This window comes from Pristiophorus japonicus, chromosome 11 (assembly GCF_044704955.1).
Source record: "Pristiophorus japonicus isolate sPriJap1 chromosome 11, sPriJap1.hap1, whole genome shotgun sequence".
NCBI classification, from domain to species: Eukaryota; Metazoa; Chordata; class Chondrichthyes; family Pristiophoridae; genus Pristiophorus; species Pristiophorus japonicus.
Genome location: NC_091987.1, coordinates 101,132,882 through 101,147,422, shown reverse-complemented (window position 1 = coordinate 101,147,422; position 14,541 = coordinate 101,132,882). Strand labels below are relative to the sequence as shown.

General features: G+C 42.8%; 1 protein-coding gene across 3 annotated transcripts in view; it reads left to right on the top strand.

Moving 5' to 3' along the window:
• The window catches only part of itsn1 (intersectin 1 (SH3 domain protein)), a 276,283-nt gene that overhangs the window by 206,027 nt on the left and 55,715 nt on the right, over nucleotides 1-14,541 (top strand). For 2 of the 3 annotated variants that reach the window (XM_070893815.1, XM_070893814.1), the window contains 6 exons: nucleotides 280-446; nucleotides 2,946-2,991; nucleotides 8,177-8,298; nucleotides 9,027-9,147; nucleotides 11,907-12,098; nucleotides 12,356-13,658. In XM_070893815.1, the coding sequence (XP_070749916.1) occupies nucleotides 280-446; nucleotides 2,946-2,991; nucleotides 8,177-8,298; nucleotides 9,027-9,147; nucleotides 11,907-12,098; nucleotides 12,356-12,357 (650 nt within the window). In that variant the 3' untranslated portion in view covers nucleotides 12,358-13,658. Of the gene's footprint in view, nucleotides 1-279; nucleotides 447-2,945; nucleotides 2,992-8,176; nucleotides 8,299-9,026; nucleotides 9,148-11,906; nucleotides 12,099-12,355; nucleotides 13,659-14,541 lie in introns of those variants that run through there. The other variant, XM_070893816.1, reaches the window with a different exon arrangement.

Below are 14,541 nucleotides of genomic sequence, written 5' to 3'. Positions count from 1 at the left end.
AGGTTTACATCCATTTCAACAGCTTTTAACTTTTGAGAATTAATGGTAATTGGGGCAGCCTTTCCTGTACATGACAGAAAATGTCAATGATAAGATTTGGCCTGTTACTTCCACTCTCCCCTTATAGCAACAAGCTGCATTTTGAACATCTTTGTTTTTGCCTCCCCTACAAAGCCTAGCAAATTACTGCAAGCATTTACTGTCCTTTCAATACAAACAAATGTGCCATGCTCATAGTTTTCTGAAATGATTCAAACTGCATTCCATCTTCCTTTACAGAATTTGTGGCCATGTACACGTATGAAAGTAATGAACCAGGAGACTTAACTTACCAGCAAGGAGATGTAATTCTTGTGACGAAGAAAGATGGCGACTGGTGGACAGGCGTTGTAGGAGAAAAAGTGGGCGTCTTTCCATCCAACTATGTCCGACCGAAGGATTCCGAGGTGAATTATCTGTGCTGTCTTCTCTTCCATTCTCTCTTTTCTCCTGCCCCCCCCCCACCCAGTTCCCCCAAAAAACACATTATTTACAGTGTTCTCAAAGTTTGAGTTTTTTGTTCTGGGTAAACTGACAAAAATTTGTAGTGCAGCTATTATATTCTCTTGCACCATTCAGTTAAATAAATTCTGATGTTCCTACTTGTTAAATCAAGTGGTGCAATATCATTACAAATCATGTGGTGTACTCACAGGAGCCTATTTTCCATGCCCGAAGACTTTTTGGTAACAGAAAATGCTAAATCACGAAAGGGATGAAATTCCTTTTGTTTAATTTTAACACGAGTACAAAACTGGATTAATGGGCCCCAAGTTTCCAGATGATAAAAAACGGGCGCCCCTCCGAGCTGGGCGCCCGTTTTTCGCGCCACAAAGTGCGCCTAAAAAAACCCTCCGTATTCTCCACCTCCCTGCAGGTCCTCTGGCCTTCGGCCCTGCGCAGCAGGAGCTGTAGGGGGCGGAGCTAGGACCCTGCGCTGAAAACAGTGCCTGGAGCTCTGCACATGCGCGCTACAGTGGGCACGCAAGTGCAGTAGCTCCAGGCGCCCGAAACTGTGTGGGAGGGGCCTGAAGCACGCAGCCCCTAGCCCTGGCCGAATGGCCTCACTGGGGCTGCGTGAATAAGGCTCCTCCCACGGCCAGCTCCTGCTTCCTGCCGACTCCCGCTCCTGCTCTCCCCCCTCCCCCCCCCCCCCCCCCCCCCAACTCGACCCACCTGTCGCTGCCGCTCCTGCTTCCCCGCCGCTCCTGCTTCCGCGCCCCCCACACCCACCCCCGACCGGACTCGACCCGTCTGCGTCTGCCGCTCCCGCTCCCATCCGACTCGACCCGACTCTACTCTCGCCCCCGGACTGGATCCGACCTGACCTCCCCCTCCCCGACCTGACCTCCCCCTCCCCGACCTGACCTCCCCCTCCCCGACCTGACCTCCCCCTCCCCGACCTGACCTCCCCCTCCCCGACCTGACCTCCCCCTCCCCGACCTGACCTCCCCCTCCCCGACCTGACCTCCCCCTCCCCGACCTGACCTCCCCCTCCCCGACCTGACCTCCCCCTCCCCGACCTGACCTCCCCCTCCCCGACCTGACCTCCCCCTCCCCGACCTGACCTCCCCCTCCCCGACCTGACCTCCCCCTCCCCGACCTGACCTCCCCCTCCCCGACCTGACCTCCCCCTCCCCGACCTGACCTCCCCCTCCCCGACCTGACCTCCCTCTCCCCGACCTGACCTCCCTCTCTCCCTCCCTCCCCCTCCCTCTCTCCCTCCCCCCCCCCTCTCTCCCTCCCTCCCCCTCCCTCTCTTTCCCCCCCCCCCTCTCTCCCTCCCTCCCCGCCGAACCGAACCTCTCTCCCCAACCCGACCCAACGCCACCTACCTCTGGTGCTGGGGACGGGCCCTGCCCGAAATCTCGGGCCCGGCCCGTTCAGCCTTCGGTCCCGACGGCAAACCACTTCCTAAAGGCCTGCCTGAAGAACTTTCACACATGTAGGAACATGGTTTATTTAGTCTTTTCTTTGCTTATAAATATTTATTCAGGTTCGATTTATTTGTATAATATTTGTATAAGTATAACTAAGGATTTATTGTAGAATTTAATGACTTCCCTTTCCCCCCCCCCTCCCCCCCACCTCGTTCCCTATGCCTAATTTGTAACCTGCACCTGATTTTTTAATGTGTAGAACAGGTTTTTTCAGTTCTACAAAAATCTTCACTTGCTCCATTCTAAGTTAGTTTGGAGTACGTTTTCACTGTGGAAACTTTGAAATCAGGCGTCAGTGGCCGGACACGCCCCCTTTTGAAGAAAAAATTCTGTTCCAAAGTAGAACTGTTCTACCTGAGTAGAACTGTTCTACCTGACTAGAACTGCAGAAAAAAAAATGTGGAGAATTGTGATTTCTAAGATAGTCCGTTCTCCACCAGTTGCTCCTAAAAATCAGGCGCAAATCATGTGGAAACTTGGGCCCATAGAGTGGAGGAATTTTACTCTTCACCTAAATTTCATATTAGAAAGAATTGATTACCTGGGCTAGATTTCAAAGAAATGACTTGCCAGGGCTTTGATAACATTTGAACTTTCCTACCTTACTACCTTGGAATATATTCTAGGCAATTGTAATACATTATGTTATTTTTTGGTTTTCATTCATGTTTTCTCTCATACTCATTTAAATAAGCATCACTACCTCGGTCATCAGCCCGAATCTAATAGAAAAATGCAAAAACTGAATACAAATTAAAGATTTTGATATAAAATGGATAATGCAGTATTTCCTAACCATTTTATTCCGCTTATGAAGTAAACAGGTATGTCTCACTTCATTATTGTGAGTCATGCTGTCACCTTTGCTAGTGGAACAAAATTAATAAACGCTTCTAATAGTTTGGAGGTCCTGTGAATTTAATCAGCCACTTGTGATTATTTTTTTTTAAACTACCTTTAATACAGGGACCTGGACAAATGGGAAAAAGTGGAAGCCTTGGAAGGAAGCCTGGTAAGTCCTTAATGTGCTTGTTTGTATATCTATTCAATATTTAAACTGTCCAAGAATTTTCTCTGGAGAAAACATCACAAGTTTGAAGTTTATCTTTTGGATGACCAGAACATCAAATAAAGAGCTGGCATTTCTGTAGCGCCTTTCATGTCTACAGGGCAGCCAATGATGTACTTCTAAAGTGTCGTCACTGTTGTGTGTGTGTAGGTTAACAAAACTGTCAATTTGCACCCAGTGTGGTTACACAATCAGCAAATAAGATTACTGTACAATTAATCTTGGATTTGTTGTTTTTTGAGGGAGAAATATTGGCAAGAGATACGGCCTCCTCCAGTAGTGTATAAACCAAGGCCCTGGCTGCCTGTTCATAACAGCTCATCTGAAAAAATGTCACCTCTGACAATGCAGTGTGCTCTCAGTACTGCATAAGTATCAGACTAAACTGTGTTGAAGTTCTAGAGTGGAGCTTCAACTCACAATCTGAGGCGGGAATATTACCAACTGATGTAGGTAAACATGGCAGCCAATTTTCACACAGCAAGGTCCCACAAGCAACAATGAGATATGTCCAGATAGTCTCTCTGTAGTGGTGGTGAGGGATTAATGTCTGTCAGGATACTGGGAGAACTCCTCTGCTGCTCTTCAAATAGTACCAAGGGACCTTTTGCGTCCACCTGAATTGACAGACCTTTGTTCAATGTCTCCCCTAAAATACGACATCTCTTAACTCCCTCAGCTCTGCACTGATGTCGGCCTAGATTATGTGCTGAAATCCTACAGTGAGGCTTGAACCCACAACCTTCTGGCTCAGAAGCCAGTCCAGGCTTCTTACTACATGATCCTCATTACCTGCTATCTGCTTGGGTGATTCATTTTTTAATGTACTATTTGTACGAGCTTTAACTGTTACTTGGGAGGTCAGTACTTTCTTCCTCTTCCTTTACTCCAACCACGATGGCATTTCTACTCCATCTCATTTTTGGGAGTCTAGCAAGCAGACCTAAATTTCTAGACCCTGTTTCCTGAGAGCTGTTTTGGGAGAAAACATCCTGGATTTAATGGTCCTCATTACTCAATCAAATCTGCAACACAAAGGTGGGTGAGGCTTTAAGAACCCGTGATCATAATTTCACATTACAAAAATTGGAACAGTTACTAAAACCCAAATAAAGCTGCCAAACTTAAGAGGACCAACTTTCTGGGTGGAAAGTCTTGTCTAAGTGGGTCTGGAAGGTTTAAATGAGGTGGTACTCACTAAGACAATGGGACTAAAGGCGGATAAATCCCCTGGACCTGATGGCTTGCATCCTAGGGTCTTAAGAGAAATAGCGGCAGGGATACTGGATGCATTGGTTGTAATTTACCAAAATTCTCTGGATTCTAGGGAGGTCCCAGCAGATTGGAAAACTGCAAATGTGACACCCCTATTTTTAAAAAAAAAAGAGGCAGACAAAAAGCAGGAAACTATAGACCAGTTAGCCTAACATCTGTGGTTGGGAAAATGTTGGAGTCTATTATTAAAGAAGCAGTAGCAGGACATTTGGAAAAGCATAATTCAGTCAGGCAGAGTCAGCATGAAGTTATGAAGGGGAAGTCATGTTTGACAAATTTGCTGGAATTCTTTGAGGATGTAACGAACAAGATGGATAAAGGGGAACCAGTGGATGTGATGTATTTAGACTTCCAGAAGGCATTTGACAAGGTTCCACATAAAAGGTTACTGCAGAAGATAAAAGTTCACGGGGTTGGGAGTAATATATTATCATGGATAGAGGATTGGCTAATGAATAGAAAACAGAAAGTTGGGATAAATGGTTCATTCTTGGGTTGGCAATCAGTAACCAGTGGGGTGCCACAGGGATCAGTGCTGGGACCCCAACTATTTACAATCTATATTAATGACTTGGAAGAAAGGACTGTGTAACGTAGCCAAGTTTGCTGACAATACAAAGATGGGAGGAAAAGCAATGTGTGAGGGGAGCACAAAAAATCTGCAAAAGGACATGGACAAGTTCAGTGAGTGGGCAAAAATTTGGCAGATGGAGTATAATGTTGGAAATTGTGAGAAAAAAAATCAAAGAGCAAGTTATTATTTAAATGGAGAAAGATTGCAAAAGTGTTGCAGTACAGTGGGACCTGGGGGTATTTATGCATGAAAGTATGCAGGTACAGCAAGTGATCAGGAATGCCAATGGAATCTTCCCCTTTATTGCAAAGGGGATGGAGTATAAAAGCAGGGAAGTCTTGCTACAGTTGTACAGGGTATTGGTGAGGCCACACCTGGAATACTGTGTGCAGTTTTGGTTTCCATATTTAAGAACGGATATACTTGCTTTGGAGGAAGTTCAGAGAAGGTTCACAAGGTTGATTCCGGAGATGAGGGGGTTGACTAATGAGGAAAGGTTGAGTAGGTTTGGCCTCTACTCATTGGAATTCAGAAGAATGAGAGGTGATCTTATTGAAACATGTAAGATTATGAGGGGGCTTGACAGGGTGGATGCAGAGGATGTTTTCACTGATACGGGAGACGAGAACTCGAGGGCATAATCTTAAAATAAGGGGACACCCATTTAAAACTGAGATGAGGAGAAATTTCTTCTCTGAGGGTTGTAAATCTGTAGAATTCGCTGCCTCAGAGCTGTGGAAGCTGGGTCATTGAATAAATTTAAGACAGAAATAGACAGTTTCTTAAATGATAAGGGAATAAGGGGTTATGGAGAGTGGATAGGGAAGTGGACCTGAGTCCATGATCGGATCAACCATGATCGTATTAAATGGCGGAGGAGGCTCAAGGGGCATGATGGCCTCCTGCTCCTATTTCTTCGGTTCTTATTAAATATGGCTAGAAGAGTGGAAGAGGTGATTTTAAATGCAATGGAGCAATGTGTACCCATGTAAAGTAAAGGTACCAAAACTACATTTCTGCCTGGTTGAATGGGAGGACCAAGCAACTAAAAATGAAGGAAACTGCATTTAAAGACATGAAGGAAAATGGTGCACAACTGAGACAGATTAAATACCAAAAGGCATGCCTGGAGTGTAACTGGGCATTAAAATGGCAAAACAAAAATTTGAATATAATGGGAAATGAAGGATAATATTTTGTTGTTGAGAAAAAGAAAAAGGAGGTTTAGAGTGTGGCTACTGACAATGGGACCGGGTGAGGGATGAAAACAGGCTGTAAAGTGCTAAATTCATTTTTTTGCCCCAGTTATTACCAAGGAGGAGATAGGTAACTTATTAGATCTGGAAAGGAGATTAGAGGGTGCTGCAGAGGTGAGTTGTAACTCTATTCACATTACTACTGCATGATTGCTGAACAGCTGTGCAATCTTAAGGTAAAGAAATAGTTGCTGTTTTTAGGATTCTAAAGGGACTAGGTAATGTAGACCAAAACAAGCTGTTGCACCTTGTGCAGAACAGTAGAACCAGAGGACACAGCATGGGCTGGGGGGGGGGGGGGGGGGGAGGGGAAAGAGAGATAAATTTCAAAACTAATCTGTGCAATCATTATTTCAGTGAGTGAATAGTAAACCTGGGAACAAGGGCCCCAAGCGATGGTGGAAGCAGATGGTATTGATTCATTCCAATGCTGCTTTCAGAAAATATTTGGGGATATTGTAGGAGAATAATTTGAGACCGGACATATGGTAAGTGTAGCATGCTTGGGAGGAACAAGTGACTTTGGACCACTGGAGGATTCTTTGCCTCATATCTAGATCTGTTGCAGACTAATTGATAGAGATTGATTATCATGATTAGTCAACAACTCCATTGTTGTGATATGAGACGACCAGATGGTAGAAGGCCGACTCAATGGAGCTTGGTCTTTTTTTCATCTAGCAATTCATATGTTCCCAAATAGTGTTTGACACTTGGACCTGGAGTTTTCTTTTGCACTGTCATGTGAATCCCTGCCCACCTGCTGCCCCATGAGCTCAACTCTGGATGCCATTATATTTGTGCCAATTACCTATATGACTGAATCCTTTGACCTGATGTACACATACCCAGCCCTATGACCAATCTGATCTCTTTGCTATCATGGCATGCACCCTCCCTGTTGATTGACAGACCTAATTATTGAGAGAAACTACTTTCATTTTATTCTTCCACTCTACCACTTTCTTCTTTCCTTCATTTCTCTCTTTTTGCTTGATGGCTTTTATGGATTAGGAACACAACCCCGCCCTGTGTGAGACTTTGGGTGGTAGGGAGTGGGAAGAGAAGAGGATAGAGTCTGTAAGGAGTATGCTTGTACGTGATCTGCTTTTCTAGAAAAGAGTCTTGCATTTACATGGCGCCTTTCATAACTTTAGGACATCAAAAAGTGCTTCTCGGCTAATGAAGTACTTTTGAAGTGTAGTCATTGTTTTAATGTAAGAGACGTGGCAGCCAATTTGCGCACCGCAAACTCCCACAAACAGCAATGTGATAATGACCAGCTAATCTGTATTTTTAGTGATGCTGACTGAAGTAAATATTGGCCGGGGACAATAACTCCCCAAGTCCTCTTTGAAATAATGCCTTTTACATCCACCTGCAAGAGCAAACTGGGTGATCCAAAAGAATGCACTTCCAACAGTGCCGCACTCCCTCAGTCCTGCACTGGAGTGTCAGCCTAGATTTGTCTGGAGTGGGACTTGAACCGACAACCTTCTGACTCCGAGGCGAGAGTGCTACCCACTGAACCACAGCTGACACTATTCTATTGTAATGCATTGTTGGTGCTACTTATTCTTGATGAGCTGGTCTCGAGCAGCTGGCAGCAACACTGAAGTATGTCGCATATGCTAAGGCCAAATCCTGAAAAGACCCTTTTTATTTTCTGGGGGTCTTCCCAGCTAGCTGCTGGCCTCAGTGAATTGGACAAGTTTACTTTGATGTTTCCACTGGCTGCATGAGAGCTGTTTATTGTGAGTTAACAACACTAACATGGTGGCACAGCAGTATAAAAGCAGCATGAATTGAAGTCTCCAAAACTTGGACTGATGTCCTCAACTATAGAGATGTGACTCCTCTGTGTTGACTTGTAAAAACTCATTGCATAAAATGTATTTCATTTCCAGGCAGAAAAGATGAATGATTCTCTTAAACTCTCTGGAAATATTCCGCCCCCTGCCCCAAAGAATCGATTTGATGCACCCCTAGTAACTGATGTCTCAATGTCATCTGCCTTTTACAGAAATTGCTCAAGTGATAGCTCCTTATATGGCAACAGGTGCCGAGCAACTTACACTAGCACCTGGCCAGCTCATTCTTATTCGCAAGAGAAATGCTGGTGGATGGTGGGAAGGAGAGCTTCAAGTAGGTAGCTGTATTCATTTTGCTTCACAGGTTTAAATGATTTAAGGTCAATATGAGGTAAAAGGCACTTGTTGGGGAGAACGAGTATTTATTGCAACTCTTGCTCACCATGAATCTGGTGTTACTTGAATTGAGTGCTTATAAGGTATTGAAATGCCTTTCAATGTACTGTATAGATTTTTTTTATGAATAAAGTATATTTTGAAATAAAAAAAATATCGACCAATTGGATACAGTTTCTGATATAATTGCAGTATGTAACTTATACAGCAATATAAATGAATTGACGTGTTAAAGGCTGTTTTCCCCTCAATGCTGTACAGAACACATCCTTACTGTGCTGTTGTAATAGCAGCTCGAGTTAAAGTCTCCGCCAAAGATAAGAGTGTAGTTTTCACCTATAGAGGGTAACATGAGCACTCCTGTGTTTGTTGGGTTTTTACTGAAAAATATGTAGGTACCATTAAAAAGGGAATCTAGTTAAGTCGACGTGTAAGTGGAATATATTGGAATTCTACTTGCAGAAAAATAACAAACTTTGGTCTTTGGGTATTGGGTGGCACAGGACATTGCTTTTTAACTACTTGGTTCAAATCCAGAACAGATTAATGGCCTACTGATGGCTTATTTTTTCATCTGTTTAGGTTTATGTCTTCACTTCCAATTATACGTCATTATTTTATTTGGAGGGTTTTGGTACTGCTGAATTCACTTTTCTTTTGTTGCAGGCTCGAGGGAAGAAGCGACAAATAGGATGGTTTCCTGCCAATTATGTGAAACTTCTGAGCCCTGGAACAAGTAAAAGTACCCCAACTGATGCTGCAAAACCCCCCATAACAACAAATGTCTGTAAGTTTGTCTTATTATACAAGCAAATTTTTTTTTTTTTATCAATGGTCACCACAGAATGAGGTTTGCTGGGTGGCATTTCAAGCCGTTTTATCTCCCTACATTCTTCAGCCATTTTCTTTCATTTCCTTTGAATATTTTGGACTCCAAGGTCCCCAGTTATCTGGCAATATTTACAAACGGTGATTGTAGACAGGTGATCTGTTCCCATACCCTTACAAATAGCCTCTAAATCACCCATTTGGTACCGAAAAACACTTCATACAGTTGTTTCTTTAGATTAGATTCTGGAGATGTGTTGGCTCCCGGCATGTACACTACTCAATCCAGCGTCCTTATCTTAATAGTTTTCATTTGGGTTTTCCAGTTTTTGTTTTCTCCTGATTCGTGCTTGGATTACCATGCACACTCATTAGCAACCCTATAGTACTCACTTAATTGGCCATTATTCATCTGGGAGCCAAGACAGATTTTATTGGTAGACTATCCCTATTGTGGGGTGGGTGGGCGGCGGGGGCTTGTGGGGTCAGGGCCAGGGCTGGAGTTCTGAATCCAGCATCGTGGCTGCGATCCTCACAATGGCGGAGTCAGTAAGAAGGGTACACAGGAGTTCTAGAGTTCTTGGGAGGCTGGAGACAGCAGGGCTGCTATTCCTGCTTGATCTACCCAAAATAGTTGGCGTGCTGAATATAGTTCAAGTGGCGCTTTTGTATTTGACGCCCATGATTACGGTTAACTGCATTTATCCAATTATAGACAGCCGTCTAGGATCAGTGGTGGACACTGTACATGCAAATGAGTTATTTGAGGACACTGTACTTAAATATGGTTAGATTAGTGAATCAATTCCTAGTCAATCTGACATATGTTGGGGCGCTATGTGCTCCCACGAAATAGCGATAGACTGTAGGGTGGCAACTATGTGCTCACCCCACCCACACTTAACATGGCAGCTTTGTCAAGATAGAATGAATGTTCTTCCCCCATAAAAAGTAGGACCTCAAAGATAGTCATTTCAGGATTGCTACCAGTGCCACGTGCTAGTCAGAATAGGAATGGCAGGATAGCCAAGATGAATACGTGGCTTGAGGAGTGGTGCAGGAGGGAGGGATTCAAATTCCTGGGACATTGGAACCGGTTCTGGGGGAGGTGGGACCAGTACAAACCGGACGGTCTGCACCTGGGCAGGACCGGAACCGGTTTGCTAGTGCTGTTGGGGAGGGTTTAAACTAATATGGTAGGGGGATGGGAACCTATGCAGGGAGTATGAGGGAAGTAAAATGGGGGCAGAAGCAAATGATAGAAAGAAGAAAAGTAAAAGTGGAGGGCAGAGAAACCCAAGGTAAAAATCAAGAAGGGCCACATTACAGCAAAATTCTAAAGGGACAAAGTATGTTTAAAAAGACAAGCCTGAAGGCTCTGCCTCAATGCGACGAGTATTCGTAATAAGGTGGACGAATTAACTACGCAGGCAGCTATTAACGAATATGATATAATTGGGATTACGGAGACATCCATGATCCTTGCACCAGGGAGGCAGCATACCATTCTGGAGTCTCGGTTGCGACCGCAGAAATGCCTATCTATCCCCCTTACAAAAGAATCCCCTACCACTATAGCTCTCCCACTCTTTTTCCTGCCCTCCTGTGCAGCAGAGCCATCTACGGTGCCATGAACATGGCTGCTGCTGCCGCCTTCCCCTGGTGAGGCATCTCCCCCAACAATATCCAAAGCGGTATATCTGTTTTGGGGGGAGATGACTGCAGGGGAGTCCTGCTCTGCCTGATGGTCACCCTTTCCCTATCTGCCTTTGTAACCTTTACCTGCGGTGTGACCAACTCACTGAATGTGCTATCCACGACATCCTCAGCATCGCGCATGCTCCAGAGTGAATCCATCCGCAGCTCCAGTGCTGTCATGCGATATAACAGGAGCTGCAGCTGGATACACTTCCTGCACACACAGTAGTTAGGGACACTGGAAGCGTCCCTGATTTCCCACATGGCACAGGAGAAGCATGACATGGGTCTGGCCTCTCCTGTCATGACTTAACCCTTAAAATAACCTAATTTGCCAACAATGTCAAAGGGTTCTTACTGACAAGATAAGGATAAAAGAAAAAAAAAGAAAAACTACTCGCCAATCACTTATCCTCTTGGCTGTGATGTCACACTTCATTTTCTTTTCCTCCCAGGTCGGGGAGTCAGCACTGGTGGGAAAAACAAGACAAAGCAACACCTCCCGCTCTCACTTACCAAACTCTTACCTTTGTGCAGACCTGCACACAGCCCTCTGTTTTTATACTGTTTCTCGCTGACTCACCACTGGCCTGTTCAGGGAACCAGTTTTTATCAGCTGGCCAATTAACTAAGCTAGCTTGCTTATTTGTCTTTGCTTAAACCTACAAGAATCCTATCTGTTTAATATTTCAGTTTTACTTAAACTTGTAATCTTATTTTACCTTTAGAAGCTACTAGAAATTGTCACTAGTAGTTTACACCAACCTTGAAATGGTTTAAACGGGATTAACCCTTAAAACTCTCCCACTTACCAAACTCTTACCTTTGCACTCTGAGCTCCTACTGCAGTCCATCTCGTCACTCCCAAAAATCTCAATTGCCTGCTTCACCAAGGTTGCCTTGCTACCAAACCTGGAAGGAAATGTAATATTCTCAATGCTAAGCTACTATCTTAAGAGAGTTTATGTTGGAATTCTGAAAATTCTATTGCGGTACCAATTTTTGTTTCTATTTTGCCAGTGTTCCAGGTGATTGGTATGTATGACTACATTGCACAGAATGATGATGAACTTGCGTTTGCCAAAGGACAGATCATTGGTGTTCTTAACAAGGATGATCCAGATTGGTGGAAAGGGGAGCTCAATGGAGTCATGGGTCTCTTCCCATCGAACTACGTGAAGCTAACAACAGACATGGATCCAAGCCAGCAATGTAAGTGGCTTATAAAAAGTTTGTTTATTGTCTAGTCAGTATGAAAACATGCAGCATTGCTGTGGTTCTGCTATGCTGCTGCATTTAATCGTCTCTTTGAAGACCTTCTGTAAAGCAATTCTTTTCAGTTCCCATCCCTTTTTATAGCATGTACGTTTTTATCATTTGCATCACGCTGTACATGCCCGACTCATTTCCTAGCTTGAATTTGCACATGTTTTGTTTGCTTATGTGTTGTGTTTTCCTCCTTTTTCTAGGATCATATGTTACCCACCCCCCACTCAGGCTTGAAAGTCCTCAAAGAGACCCACTATCCCATATCACTGCCAGAGGGATGATGGGAGATGCAGCCTTGATCATGTGACTTCTGCATGATCATCAACTGCCTACTGACTAGAAGAACACTGCAGAGCAGTTTTACCTCATTTTACTTTAGTTGCGTATAGTCCTAGATATTTTTTAGTTTAAGTCTTATTAAAAAAATTTAAAAGGATAGTGGGTCCTTTTGTGGCTTTTGCTGCCCCCCCAGTTTATTTCTGCACCTGTGGAAAACACCACTGTACTAGTTTTTAAAATCAACCCTATGAAATTAAGACAAACCAATGTTTCCATTTTAAATATTAATTTTAAATGCCTGCATGCTTTTGTCTTGCAAAACGACCCACTATCAAGGAATGCTGCATGTGGTATTAACTCTTCAGTATGTCCTCCTTCAAAAGCTTTTTTAATTCAGCGTCCGTTTATCTTGAACAAACATGTCACGATGTCCAGTATTAAAAAATGATGCAAGTCATAGCCATTCTGTGAAAGGCAGAGGTGCTTTTTGAAGGGGTTATTGATGCGCTTAATTCAAAGTGTTTTTGTGATAATTCTCGATGAATGTTCCTCAGTATATTATGGCTCTGATCAACCAGTCTGAAATAAAATGTTGCACCTACTGTAATATGATTTATAAGAAATGGCATAAAACACCTTTTAGTGCAACAAAAACAAATGTATTTTGTGTCGTACCCCCTTCACTTAAGTTTGCTTCTGCATTTTCATTACTGTGGAAAATGGTCATTTGAACAAATAATTCTTGACAAGAAAGAATGTATAGAAATACTATCCTGCAATTAACTACAGTGTTTACAAATTGTAATCTTTTAGTGCATTGTATTTATACAAATTAACAAACAATGGAGCTTTTACTTAGAAATGAGACATAAAATTCAATAAATTCTGTGGCTCAGTTATATGTCACCATCAGGTGCTGTAAGTATGAGGTAAAATTCATGCTAGAATGCTTATGTTCAGTTTTAAAATAGTATCGTTTCAGGTTTTTTAAATTCTCTGCAACATCACTGTTTCCTAATACAAGCAGTATAAGTAGTGTTTGCTTCTCATGAGGCATTTGGGTAGTGCACAAAACAACTGAGGCTCAAATTTGGTTTCATTTGTTTGTGGAAGTATTTCATTGTTATAAATATAAAGTATATATAAATATATATGGTATAACCAGTGTTAAGAACTGGTTGTCACATGCATCCTTGAACTACATGTACAGGTAAAAAATTAAAAGCTCCATTTTAAAATTGACTGTAATGTGTGTCCTTGTTTCTTTATCATATATAAAGAATGTCGGTACTATGTGATTATAGTTCTTGAACCATCAAAATAATTTTCATGGCTATTAGCTCTAATCCCTTTAGCACTATGAAAACCTGTGCATATCAAACTTTTGTCTAAAATTGAATATTTTGCTATTACCGTTCAACTCATTCACATTTTCAGACCGGCAGATTCGTTTTTATGCAGAGAATTTTTTTGGGACTATAAAGGAAATTGAATACTGGAGGGAAAAAAAAAAAGCTTGCCCCTCCCAATTTCATATAATTGGGTGAATGACTTTTTGCCAACTGCAGAAATCTCTGCACGTTAAGTGTTGCTATTGCTCCTTATTCCCATCCCATATTTGGGGGTACAATACAGGAGCTTTTTAATTCATTTCTAAAACTGTAATTGTGCCATCTGTATTTCCAGAGTAAAATATGGAATAAATCACATTTCATCCTTGTTAAATCAAGATGAAAATTTTCAATAGGATCTTGATCATCTGTAAGAGTGTCTCACATTTTTGAGAATCTAATGGTCCAAATTCTTTCACTGTGATCTGAGATTTTCAAATGGCTACAACAATTTTATTTTTATACTTTGAGGAAAGGATGAGAGCAGAAAGTCAATATAGTTGGGGTGTGTTGCATTTTTGGCTTTCTTCACTAACTATTTTTCAGCTTGCGTGTTTCAGGCGATCTCACACATGAGCCCTATTTCCCCATGACCCCAGAGTCTTTTTACTTCTTCAAATTTCCACCCAAATTTGTAGTGCACCCAGCGATTGAACAGAGTAACCTCTTCTGATTTTATTTCATGCTGTTGTGATCCTCCTTGTGTTTGGAAGGTG